Genomic DNA, 14,209 nt, shown 5'->3' on the forward strand with positions numbered 1-14,209 from the left:
TTGTTGACATTTAACAAACAATGCAGCCTTTCCTTTTCAGTTATTTTAGTAGTGTTTCTGTAGTCCATCCATGGCTCCAGTTTCACTAATTGTGCCCAAAACAGTGCCATCAGTGCTCTTTACTTAAACAGTAAGAGTGTAAACCAAATAAAAATATCACTCTCAAAAAACCAGAGCAGAAAACAAATCAAGTCATTTAGCTAAATTGACTGCTACTCTTCCCACCCTACCCTCCGTGTGTGTCTGCCGTCTGCATGCTGGCCTGGTGGACTGATAGTAAGAGCTGGAGCGGATCACTGGAATGGACTGCTTGAATCGCGGAGCGCTGGGCTGGCCGGAAAACCTGGAGCGGAGTTCTTGGATCTGCATTTTTCCATGCAGTCCGATCCGACGCCGATGCCCATTTTTTGCTAATATCGGCGGCCGATACCGATCTGAATATCGGATCGGGACATCCCTAGTAATCAGTTACTGATCAGTAATCAGTTACTTATCAGTCAGCAGTCATTGATCAGTCATCAGTTATTGACCAGTAATCAGTTACTGATCAGTAAACAGTTATTGATCAGTAATCAGTTACTGATCAATCATCTGTTATTGATTAGTCATCAGTTACTGATCAGTCATCAGTTACTTATCAGTCAGCAGTCATTGATCAGTCATCAGTTATTGACCAGTAATCAGTTACTGATCAGTAAACAGTTATTGATCAGTAATCAGTTACTGATCAGTCATCTGTTATTGATTAGTCATCAGTTAGTGATCAGTCATCAGTTACTGATTAGTCATCAGTTACTGATCAGTCATCAGTTACTGATAAGTCATCAGTCATCACTTACTGATCAGTCATCTGTTATTGATTAGTCATCAGTTAGTGATCAGTCATCAGTTGTTGATTAGTCATCAGTTACTGATCAGTCATCAGTTACTTATCAGTTATCAGTCATTGATCAGTCATCAGTTATTGATCAGTAATCAGTTACTAATCAGTAAACAGTTACTGATCAGTAATCAGTTACTGATCAGTAATCAGTTACTGATCAGTCAGTCATTGATCAGTCATCAGTTACTAATCAGTAAACAGTTATTGATCAGTAATCAGTTAGTGATCAGTCATCAGTTACTGATCAGTCAGTCATTGATCAGTCATCAGTTACTGATCAGTCATCAGTTACTTATCAGTCAGCAGTCATTGATCAGTCATCAGTTATTGATCAGTAATCAGTTACTAATCAGTAAACAGTTATTGATCAGTAATCAGTTACTGATCAGTAATCAGTTAGTGATCAGTCATCAGTTACTGATTAGTCATCAGTTATTGATTAGTCATCAGTTACTGATCAGTCATCAGTCATTGATCAGTCATCAGTTACTGATCAGTAATCAGTTACTAATCAGTACAGTTATTGATCAGTAATCAGTTACTAATCAGTAAACAGTTATTGATCAGTAATCAGTTATTGATCAGTAATCAGTTAGTGATCAGTCATCAGTTACTGATTAGTCATCAGTTACTGATCAGTCATCAGTTACTGATCAGTCAGTCACTGATCAGTCATCAGTTACTGATCAGTCAGTCACTGATCAGTCATCAGTCATTGATCAGTCAGTTACTGATCAGTAATCAGTTACTGATCAGTCATCAGTTATCAATATGTATCTGATCATGTGTTTTCTGCGTGGCAGCTTAAAGCATCATGGGACTGAGGTTCTTCCTGTCATTGATGACATCATGACGACTCTCCTGTTTAAATAATGTTGTGATCAGAGAGAGGCGTGTGGAGAGTTTCAGAGATGACAAGAGGAAGTGATGCGTCTCTGCTGCCAGCTGACCTTTGACCCAGCCCCCCTCCCCTCGCCGTGATGGAGCTGCTGGCGCTGCAGAGCGTGGACTCTGTTTTGGTTCCAGATTCCACTTAAGGACCAGATGATTTAAAGTACGAGCAACGGCGACGCCTCGGCTCCTGTTCAACACCTCCTGACCATCTGTTATGATGTCATTACTGAGACTCCGCCTCCTGTGATTTATGTCAGAGGGGATTTTACCAGAATTAAAAAGGGATCTGAGACCAGACACAGTCACAATCTGATTGGTCCAAGTTTCACTTTAAAACTCAACAGCATGAAGTTACTGTAAAGTAATAGATTACAGTTACACTACATACATATGACAGTATATTACAGTTTACTGTGACACATGTTCAAGACATGTCAACTGTAACATGTTTCTCACATGTTAAAAATCTGTAACTTTATAAACTCAATGGGTTTAAAACTGAACTGAGATCATCACCTGAGACAGGTGAGACTGATTCAACAGGTGAGTCTGATTCAACAGGTGAGACTGATTACACAGGTGAGACTGATTCAACAGCCGAGACTGATTACACAGGTGAGACTGATTCAACAGCCGAGTCTGATTCAACAGCCGAGACTGATTACACAGGTGAGACTGATTCAACAGCCGAGACTGATTACACAGGTGAGACTGATTCAACAGGTGAGACTGATTCAAAAGGTGAGACTGATTCAACAGGTGAGACTGATTACACAGCCGAGACTGATTACATAGGTGAGACTGATTCAACAGGTGAGACTGATTACATAGGTGAGACTGATTCAACAGGTGAGACTGATTCCACAGCCGAGACTGATTACATAGGTGAGACTGATTACACAGGTGAGACTGATTCAACAGGTGAGTCTGATTCAACAGCCGAGACTAATTACATAGGTGAGACTGATTCAACAGGTGAAACTGATTACACAGGTGAGACTGATTCAACAGGTGAGACTGATTACATAGGTGAGACTGATTCAACAGGTGAGACTGATTCCACAGCCGAGACTGATTACATAGGTGAGACTGATTACACAGGTGAGACTGATTCAACAGGTGAGTCTGATTCAACAGCCGAGACTAATTACATAGGTGAGACTGATTCAACAGGTGAAACTGATTACACAGGTGAGACTGATTCAACAGCCGAGACTGATTACATAGGTGAGACTGATTCAACAGGTGAGACTGATTCAACAGGTGAAACTGATTCAACAGGTGAGTCTGATTCAACAGGTGAGTCTGATTCAACAGCCGAGACTGATTACATAGGTGAGACTGATTCAACAGGTGAGACTGATTACACAGGTGAGACTGATTCAACAGCCGAGACTGATTACATAGGTGAGACTGATTCAACAGGTGAGACTGATTACACAGCCGAGACTGATTACATAGGTGAGACTGATTCAACAGGTGAGACTGATTCAACAGGTGAAACTGATTACACAGGTGAGACTGATTCAACAGGTGAGTCTGATTCAACAGCCGAGACTGATTACATAGGTGAGACTGATTCAACAGGTGAGACTGATTCAACAGGTGAAACTGATTACACAGCCGAGACTGATTACATAGGTGAGACTGATTCAACAGGTGAGACTGATTCAACAGGTGAGTCTGATTCAACAGGTGAGACTGATTCAACAGGTGAGACTGATTCAACAGCCGAGACTGATTACATAGGTGAGACTGATTCAACAGGTGAGACTGATTCAACAGGTGAGACTGATTCAACAGGTGAGACTGATTCAACAGGTGAGACTGATTACTAGGGATGCACCGAATATTCGATAACCGAATATATTCGGCCGAATATTGCAATAAAAACACATTCGGTATTCAGAGGAATAAGTGAAAAGCAAGGCCGAATAATAGCGGCGTGTTTGATGACGCAATCAAACAGCGTGCGGTGACGGACGGAGTAAAAGTGTCGTCAAAGTGTTCAAGAGTGATAGAAGAAAAGTGGTTTGCAAAGAATACAATACTGAACTATCTAGAGTAGTGTTGCAGGGTATACTGGTACAACGGTAGACTGCGGCACTAAAACACCACCGTACATATGATAACATAATGTTTGAGTACCGTAGTACTACAGTACCTCAGGTACCACTACTGTGGGATAAGTTCAAAGTCCAATCGCAAGAGGGTGAGTGTCCATACAGCGTCCAATAATGGCACGGGCTGGCCACCTGGCACTTGATATGCCGCTGCGGCCATAGTGCTCCGCGGCGCAAGATAAGGCTTACCGGCGACGGAGAAGGCTCCAGGTCTAATAATTTCCTCTTCTTGGTGTCATGACTGCCCAAAAGTACCTGAACAGCCGAGCCAGCCTAACACAGGTATGTGACGTGTCAGAGGAGAAACGAGCCGTTCACATTTCTCTCTTTGTGGCAGGTAACGGCCCACAAACCTCACCGCACTTTAGGGACTGTTCTTTACTTATGAAGGGACTGTTCTTTACTTATCAGGGGAGGAGGGTGGCTGGTTGATTTTGATTTTATTTATTTATTTTATTTTGATCCCCCCTATGTAAATCATTTATTGATGCTGTTTTTGAAGTATGAATAAGTCAATAAGTAATTATTCCATTGAAATATCATTGATGTATTATAGAAAAGTGATTTATCTTTTTATAAATGACAAAAGGCACATCTGCCTCATTTTCGCTGTGGTATCGTGATACTACTCAGAACCATGATATTTTCATTGGTATCGTACTGTGGGTCCCAGTTTTGGTACTGTGACAACACTAATCTGGAGGGGGTTCATCTGCAAAAACTAAACACCAGCATTCGGTATTCGGCCAAGCGTTTAATTTTATTCGGCTTCGGCCACAAATTTTCATTTCGGTGCATCCCTAGTTCTGAGCCACTGGATACCAAGCCACACAGGTGTTCGGATGGCAACATCCACTATGTTGGTGCTTGCTGGTTCTCTAACTTCCCGTCTGTCATGTGTCAACATCTACAGCATGTACCTGCATCATTCATACCCCCAAACCCAAACTGGGTGTCACACCTCGTGGGCACTGGTTCCCTTAATATGTCCTTCTTTCTCACTGGGCGAGTGTCAACTGATGCAAATGAGAACCTGCACTCACAGCTGAGATGCAACAACAACATGCATCCTCAAGCTAAACAGTGTCGTGCACGTCTTAAGCTGATAACACTAACCTATTTTGAGAAGTGTGGCACTGATGATTGTGCTACTCTAATTGAGTACAGTGACCACATGAGAAAGGAAAAGGAAGGACTTAGGGAACCAGTGGAGATCCCCGAGGCTTGTTTAGCCAACCCAGTACCCCCACTGCCATTTATCACAGCCCAAACACTATACTATCTCACAGGTTGGGCCATATTTAAAGAACTGAGACAAGGCTCATGTGAGATCTGCAGTGACTTCTGTCAACTGTTCAGAGCTCTAGCTCCACAGACCACAGCTATGCCACAACACACAGTGATGACCCATCTTTGTTGACCATAATCCAAAGCAGAGGTGGTCTGAAACATCCCAGCAAGCGCATGCATGACTACCATCTTTCCCTGTATGAATTAATGCAGAAGTCTGTGTCAGCCTTGTTAAAACCTGATGACCCCATTGGTCAAGTGATGGTCACTCTTGACAGACAGACTGAATGGCTTCCTGTCTGCCACAGAATCTCCAGCAGAGTGGTTAAAGGGTTGGCAATGTTAAGGCTTCATATGCTGGTCAATCGGACATCAGCTGGGTCTGTGGAAGTACAGCATGACAACAAGTCGGCCAAAAGAGCCACATCAATTGGTTAATAGTGTACAACTGTGTTCCTAGGTCCACATTTGGCACATTTTTTATTTTATTTTTAAGTTGACTCATTTAGACAGTGGATACACCAGTCAAGCAGCTGGTTGACTTGCCCTTAGGGTAACTATAGGCATCAACAAAGTAGTGAAACTGAACTGAAAACTTGGTTGCACATCAGAGCTAATGTTCTTTCTTTCAGTGTATTGTCTTTTTTGTGTAAATGGTAATTTATCTTTATTTATGTAACATGAGGTTCAGTTAGCTTTGCACTCATTCCCTCATTGATTAACAGAAACAACTGGTTATAGAGGATGAGCTGTAGAAATGTCCTAAAGCGGGAAAGTTTATTTTTTCACTTTTATACTTTGACCTTGTACCGTATTTTTGACTTTCCATCCAGTGAGTATGGTCCAATAGATTAAATGGACTGCACTTGTGATTTCTCACAGTTGCACACTTTTCTATTAGTATTGTTAATGGCTTGTTGTGCTAGTCTTGTTTGTATTATGATAGCCTACTGTGAGGATATATTCTTTCTGGATATTCTGCTGTAAAGAAAATTCTTGTCAACTTTGTTGAACTGAATATAAACATCTGGAATTGAAACAAGTGCATTGATCAAATAAATGGCTGGATGTTACACAAACAGACTTTTGTCAGTACTCTTATATTCATCTGTACTTTTATTGATGTGTAAACTGCCTCTCTAATTAACCAGTCCAACAGAAGAGTTATGTCCCCCAAAGCAATGCTCTAAGAAAACCATCCAGCTTGTCATCCTGGTACTCCTTGTTTTGAATGCAATTCTGAGCCCCTTGAGCTTTTTTTCCTTCCTGCACTATAACTGCATTTACTATTGAATATATGTGTTGCTATCATTGTGCAAATAACACACCTTTGCCTTTTAATATACTTCTCTATAGCACAAATTTAACAGGAGCTTATGCGCTTTGGCTGCACATCTGGAGCGTGTACTAAAACAGTAGTGGCTGTTTCTGTTGCGATGAGTTTCTATGTTGTTGTTTTTTTGGCAAATATACGTTGACAGTAGTAACACTACTGAGCCTACAAGTGCACACTTGTACACTTGTTTTATTGCGCACTGATATTCAAATTGAGCGATGTTTTGAAACCCAAGACCCAGCGGTGAATGACACATTACGACCCAGGACCGACTGTGGGCACCTCAGTGACATGAAACAAACATTCCCCTTATTCTGCGGTTTCATGCCATCTACTGAGCCTTTGAGGAAGTGCAGACGAGATTTTACCACACATGTGCAATGCCCCCATGTTTGACCCCATGTCTCAGCCTTCTCTTGAATAGCCTTGTTACCTGTCAGTCAGCAAACTGTTACCTGTCAGTCAGCAACCTGTTATCTGTCAGTCAGCAAACTGTTTCCTGTCAGTCGGCAAACTGTTTTCTGTCAGTCAGCAAATTGTTTCATGTCAGTCAGCAAACTGTTTCCTGTCAGTCAACAAACTGTTTCCTGTCAGTCGGCAAACTGTTTCCTGTCAGTCAGCAAACTGTTTCCTGTCAGTCAGCAAATTGTTTCCTGTCAGTCAACAAACTGTTTCCTGTCAATCAACAAACTGTTTCCTGTCAGTCAACAAACGGTTTCCTGTCAATCAACAAACTGTTTCCTGTCAGTCAGCAAACTGTTTCCCTTCAGTCAGCAAACTGTTTCCTGTTAGTCAACAAACTGTTTCCTGTCAGTCAGCAAAACTGTTTCCCGTCAGTCAGCAAACTGTTTCCTGTTAGTCAACAAACTGTTTCCCGTCAGTCAGCAAACTGTTTCCCGTCAGTCAACAAACTGTTTCCTGTCAATCATCAAAACTGTTTCCCGTCAGTCAGCAAACTGTTTCCCGTCAGTCAGCAAACTGTTTCCTGTTAGTCAACAAACTGTTTCCCGTCAGTCAAACTGTTTCCTGTCAGTCCAACTGTTTCCCGTCAGTCAACAAACTGTTTCCCGTCAGTCAAACTGTTTCCTGTCAATCAACAAACTGTTTCCCGTCAGTCAACAAACTGTTTCCTGTCAGTCAACAAACTGTTTCCTGTCAGTCAAACTGTTTCCTGTCAGTCAACAAACTGTTTCTTGTCAGTCAAACTGTTTCCCGTCAGTCAACAAACTGTTTCCTGTCAGTCAAACTGTTTCCCGTCAGTCAAACTGTTTCCTGTCAGTCAGCAAACTGTTTCCTGTCAGTCAACAAACTGTTTCCTGTCAGTCAGCAAACTGTTTCCTGTCAGTAAACAAACTGTTTCCTGTCAGTCAGCAAACTGTTTCCTGTCAGTCACCAAACTGTCCTCGGGTGTCGATACGTCTGGTGACCACAGTAACTGAAGCTGCTGCGGAGTGTGGGCGCCGTGACAGTCCGCCTGTCGCACACGCTTAATGACAGCATTATAAACTTTATTTGATAAGATACTGAACAGGGTTTATCTGTGTTTGTTTGTTAGTTAGTACACAGTAAACATAAACAACTCTGCTGATGAATCAGACGTACCGAATTTTAGAGGTCACTGAGATCAGACTCTGTGTGTATGTGTGTATGTGTGTGTGTCTGCACCTGTGCAGGCGTTGTATAAACTCACCTTGACAGTCTGGTCTAAGGACGCCGTTGCAACTCGGGCTTGAGCTCCCATTAGGCCACAGTGCAGGTCTGTGATTGGCAGAGAGTGACGAGACAGGACGTGACGCGGCTCGGGGGTGTGGCTTAAATCCACCTGGATCACACTGAAACACACAAACAGAAAACGAGTCAGCACGCACACACACACACACACACACACACACACACACACACAGAACCTGATTTGAGATTCATGAACTGTATGTATTGATCACAGCTGGGGACAATTCAATTCAATTGAATTTTATTTATAAAGCCCAATATCACAAATCACAATTTGCCTCACAGGGCTTTACAGCATACGACATCCCTCTGTCCTTAAGACCCTCACAGCTGATCAGGAAAAACTCCCCAAAAAACCCTTTAACGGGGAAAAAATGGTAGAAACCTCAGGAAGAGCAACTGAGGAGGGATCCCTCTTCCAGGACGGACAGACGTGCAATAGATGTCGTACAGAACAGATCAACATGATAAATTAACAGTAATCCGTATGACACAATGAGACAGAGAGAGAGAGAGAGAGAGAGAGAGAGAGAGAGAGAGAGAGATGCAGGTAATGACAGTAGCTTACAACAACATTATTGAAAGTAATAATATTATAGTTATAGTTCTGGCTACTGTGGTACAATATGTTGAAAGTATGTATTAATACCTGGCAGTATACATGTGTGACAATAGTCATATGTGTATAATAACAGAAGAAGTATGACTAATGACTAATGATGGCAGCAGCAGCAGCAGGAGGCATCTGGCAGGACCACGGCAGCAGCACAACCACACACGTCACGCTGTCCAGGCACCGCTGTGATATGAGTTAATCTGAGAGACAGTGGAGCACAAAGGCTCCGGAGAAGAAGCCGTACAGAGGACGGATGTATCGATCACAGCTGAGAGGACGGATGTATCGATCACAGCTGAGAGGATGGATGTATCGATCACAGCTGAGAGGACGGATGTATCGATCACAGCTGAGGGGACGGATGTATCGATCACAGCTGAGAGGACGGATGTATCGATCACAGCTGAGGGGACGGATGTATCGATCACAGCTGAGAGGATGGATGTATCGATCACAGCTGAGGGGACGGATGTATCACTCACAGCTGAGGGGACAGATGTATCGATCACAGCTGAGAGGACGGATGTATCGATCACAGCTGAGGACAGATGTATCGATCACAGCTGAGAGGACGGATGTATCGATCACAGCTGAGGACAGATGTATCGATCACAGCTGAGGGGACGGATGTATCGATCACAGCTGAGGACAGATGTATCGATCACAGCTGAGGACAGATGTATCGATCACAGCTGAGGGGACGGATGTATCGATCACAGCTGAGAGGACGGATGTATCGATCACAGCTGAGAGGACGGATGTATCACTCACAGCTGAGGACAGATGTATCGATCACAGCTGAGAGGACGGATGTATCGATCACAGCTGAGAGGACGGATGTATCACTCACAGCTGAGGACAGATGTATCGATCACAGCTGAGAGGACGGATGTATCGATCACAGCTGAGGACGGATGTATCGATCACAGCTGAGAGGACGGATGTATCAATCACAGCTGAGGACAGATGTATCGATCACAGCTGAGAGGACGGATGTATCGATCACAGCTGAGGGGACGGATGTATTGATTTCCACTGTTTATAGACAGCCTCAGGACACAGAAGCAGGACGAGACATGGTGTAGAAGTCACAGGTGTGTTAATGGAAATACACTGAACGTGCGCGGGGGTGTTTGTTTCGGTGGCTTGTTAGGTGACACTGTCAATGTTATATCATATTGATTGATTGGTTGTAAATGTAATAACATTTTGTGACTCTTTTCCTGCTAAAACCTGTTAAATTACTGTAACACCTTATCGCAAACACTGACTATCCTGGTGTGCGTGTTTGTGTGTGTGTGTGTGTGTGTGTGTGAGAATACACACACACACACACACACACACACACACACACACACACCAGTGTTTCCCATTAATTAATGAAAACTATGGCGGCCCGCCATAGTTTCTAAATAAAAGATTGAGGCTGCCAAATGTATTGACTTCTCATGATATAAATAATAGCTCGAACGCCGTAGCATTTTGTGCCGATGTGCTCAGGCTGTCAGATCCAGCGCTCGACAGTGCGAGCGTTTCACTCGACTAAAAATACATGTGTGCAAACTGTAAAAAATACTTAGGGGCACATGTGCGCATAAAAAAAAAAAAAAAAAATCAGCCGAAGCAGCCTATGTTTTTGTCAGTAAAAAAATATGATAATCTAACCGCAAATGTTGGAGGAACTCCAGCCGCCTTCCCTCTTCCCTCTTCGCCGTGTGACACGGTTATGGGTGGTTTTCCAAGCCACTGTCGGCACAATGAATATAAGTCCCACTGTCGGCTGGGTAGAAATAAGTCAAAGGGTTCTAGTTTCCCAGCACAGCGCAGGGTGGCGAACCCCGCGCAGAGCTACTTTCGAGCAGCGCAACCCGAGGCGCGCTCAGTTTGGTAGTTTGGCAGACCGAGGTGCGCTGAGATGGGTGTGGCGGCGCAGCAGGGGGAGGTGTCGACAGATCCAGCTTGGCACAGTGACAGTTTCGTGCCAAAAGGCTTCGCCGAAGGTGTGTTAAAAGCCAGGTCTACTGTCAGCGCAGGCGGAGCACAGCCGGTGTAAGCCGAAGTTTGGCTGACTGGCAGACAGTACGCACACGTCACCAAAACCTCACAGGCAGGTTTCCAGAATATCAGGCACATTAACGATGCAATAAATACCCAAAAAAAACACTATTCAATGCAACTATCTGCAATCCGCACATAAATGTATCTCTATATCGACTGTCCCGTCACATCTGATGTCAGATCAAAGGGGATTGGCACTGTTTGGCATGTTTGGCACGCGTAATGGAAACCCAACCTGATTTGATTAAACAGCTGCAAACTAATGAGTTCACATCCCTCTCAGCCAACCACAAACAGCCACAGCATCAGATAGGGAGTATATATTCAGCATCTGTCATCTTAGAAAAGTCAAAAGAAAAGAAACAGAGTGAGACTGCGAGAGAGAAAGAGAGAGCGTGCACATGAGAGAAACGCATCATTGATTTACAATTGTGGTGACCTCCTCCCAGGCTACCTTTGCATCATCAGCCCGTGGAGGTCTGCTCACAGTTCAGTATATTTGGACACTGTGAGCTTGGACCTCCCGGACCAAAACATCAGTTTCCTCCTGGGAGAAGTTTGGCTGTCTGACGCTGCTGCTCTCTTCTGCAATGGAGAATTGAGTAAACTCTCATTACGCCTTCGGGCGGCACATTTAAGGGTGAGGAGAGGGGCTCATTTGATTGGTGTGTTGTGTGTAAAACCCACTCCACGCCTTCTCTCCTCCCTCTTTCCGACTTGCACAGGTAGGAGGGACGGAGGTGGGATAGAGGAGTAGCTGCGCCAGCGCGCACGGTGTGCCAAACTTGCAAAATCCGCCTGGCCACACCCAGTTGGCGAAGCACAGGTGCGCTGTGCCTCCACCTCGCCCGGTCTGCAAAACTAGAGCCTAAAGTGTGGAGAAGAGGGACCGGGAAAAGCGGCGGACCTCTGGGGAAGCCTGCTCCGCTCTCCCCGCAGTTAGGGACCGTTCGCCACGGTACTGCTGCTGGGCAGGGTGGAAATAAGTCCTGCAGAGTTACAGAGGACCTGGAGAATGTTTTAGGATAGTAATAACATTATATAAGATAATCATATTGCAAAGTTAATATAAGATAATAACATTAAAGACAAAATTAAATTGCAATACTTTTTCAAAACTTGCTGATTTTACCTTTCTGCACATTTTGTATACAAATTCATTTCAATTTACAATGTTCAGGGATGTCCCCCCCCCAATAGTTTCCCAAAATCCTGTGGGAAACACTGCACACACATATTATATTTTCTTTAATCTTGATTTCTTCTCCTTAGTATACATTGTCACTCTCCACTTTCTGCCTGTGCTTTGAGCTGCTGTGATATGTGAATTTCCCAATTCTGGGATCAATAAAGTTTATCTTATCTTATTTTCCCGTCAAGTTTGATCTTTATAAATCCCAAAGTTCGCGTAGAAAGTGGCGTATGCCACCTTCTGGGCGTACGCCACATTTATGAATGAGGCCCCAGGTGAATGTCCAGGTGTGAGTTCAGGTGTGAGTTACCTGGACAGACTCCACACCAGAGCCAGGTTGTCTTTTCCTCCAGAAACAAAATGGCTGCTGTCGTCTGTGAACTTCAGACAGGTGACATCCTGATAGTGACGACTGAGGACAGACAGCAGCTTACCTGTGGACACCTGAACCAATCAGAGAAGAGGAGGTAGACACAGTGACGTTTGTGAACAGAGCACCTGATTTCACCTTGATTTTAAGGTACAAAAGAAGATTCACAGTTGTATTGGGTCAGCTTGGATCAGAAGAACCCTAGACCTGGGTCCAGACCAGGACCATGACCAGAATCTGGACTGTACGATATCATGTAACTAGCCAACTCACCTCCCACAGGTAAACAGCCTCAGCGACTCCAGCAGCGAGGAAGAGTCCGTTAGGTGATGCGGTCAGACAAGTGACCACACCTGGACACACCACCTTCTGCTGCAGCTGGTCCTGGACATCACGTCACACACACACACGCACACACAGAGTCATGTAGTGTAACAAGTGTAGTTAATATATGGAGGTGTGTCGGAGACTGTTTACATGATTCAAACATGACCCAAAATGCGTCTAACCGGCCTCCGTACACAACTACACATTTTTTGGGGAGTTTTTCCTGATCAGCTGCGAGGGTCATAAGGACAGAGGGATGTCGTATGCTGTAAAGCCCTGTGAGGCAAATTGTGATTTGTGATATTGGCCTTTATAAATAAAACTGATTGATTGATCAATTGATTAACACACCGACTGTTAAATAATCTCATTTCTAATTTAAAGTCGGTCACATAAAAGTCACGAGTTAAATCAGTTGGCACGTGTTGGTTCTTAGTCCTTTTTCAGCCCAAATCAAACAAAGCATGGCGGCAGTGAGCTGAGCAGAGTCTGTGACAACAGATCCCATTAAAACACAGGTAGATAAGCGTAGTTGATGATTCAGACGCCGAATTGACCAACAGACCCGGCTGGTTGGTGCTAAGTGTTTTTACAGGTGTAGGTGTGCTCGCAGGTGTGCCTCGCGCTTAAAATAACTGGTTTCTAAATGGACTTTGGTGATGCTTCTTTGTCTGTCTGCATCCACGTGTGTCTCGAGACGCTTCCCGCCACCTGTCCCCGCAGTGGACCCTAAGTAAGTGAGGTGATGTGCAGCAGATGTGTTCGGCTGTGCTCACGTGTCTGCAGGTGTGTTCATGTGTCCGCAGGTGTGTTCAGATACACGGTCAGTACCTTCCTCTGGATCTCCCACACGTTGATGAAGTTCTTCCCCAGCTGGGCGGACAGCAGGTACTCCCCGCCGAGGACGCTCAGTGTCCGGGCAGAGCTGTTCCCTCCCCGGTAGGACAGCAGGCTTGAGCCGCTGTGCAGGTCGAACACGGTGCTGTTCCACATCTGAGAGCCGGAGTCACTGCTCACTATCACCTCCAGAGGAGCCGCCATGCTGGCTCCACCACAACACTCCGACAGCGCGGGGTTCCGGCGCTGCGCTGGTTGCGCTGACTGCGCTATGTCATTTCCTGGACCGGGTGCATTGTGGGAGATGTAGGCGTTAGATCGCCAACCAACTTTTTGTGTCTTTTTTGAAAAGTTAAAATTTCTTGTGATGTAAAATACAAATAAAATGTTTTACATAAATATTACGAACAAAAAGTACAAGAACAGGAAGTAGAAGAAACTTCAATAAACAGATCAACAGTTAAACAGTTAAAACAGGAAGTGAACCTCTGAATCACATGTCACATCTCCATTAACAGTTTATTCTGTGCTCTAATCCTAACCCTTTATTTA

At 44.2% G+C, this 14,209-nt stretch overlaps 1 protein-coding gene across 1 annotated transcript in view; it reads right to left on the minus strand.

Moving 5' to 3' along the window:
- The window catches only part of wdr18 (WD repeat domain 18), a 30,482-nt gene extending 16,571 nt beyond the window's left edge, over nt 1–13,911 (minus strand). Inside the window, exons 1-4 of the mRNA XM_049587864.1 lie at nt 13,652–13,911; nt 12,767–12,877; nt 12,434–12,567; nt 8,217–8,358 (exon numbers count right to left, since the gene is read on the minus strand). Coding sequence (XP_049443821.1) covers nt 8,217–8,358; nt 12,434–12,567; nt 12,767–12,877; nt 13,652–13,861 — 597 coding nt within the window. The 5' untranslated portion in view covers nt 13,862–13,911. The remainder of the gene's footprint in view (nt 1–8,216; nt 8,359–12,433; nt 12,568–12,766; nt 12,878–13,651) is intronic.
- Nucleotides 13,912–14,209: the final 298 nt, after the last annotated feature.

The sequence above is a fragment of the Epinephelus fuscoguttatus genome, linkage group LG10 (assembly GCF_011397635.1).
Source record: "Epinephelus fuscoguttatus linkage group LG10, E.fuscoguttatus.final_Chr_v1".
NCBI classification, from domain to species: Eukaryota; Metazoa; Chordata; class Actinopteri; order Perciformes; family Serranidae; genus Epinephelus; species Epinephelus fuscoguttatus.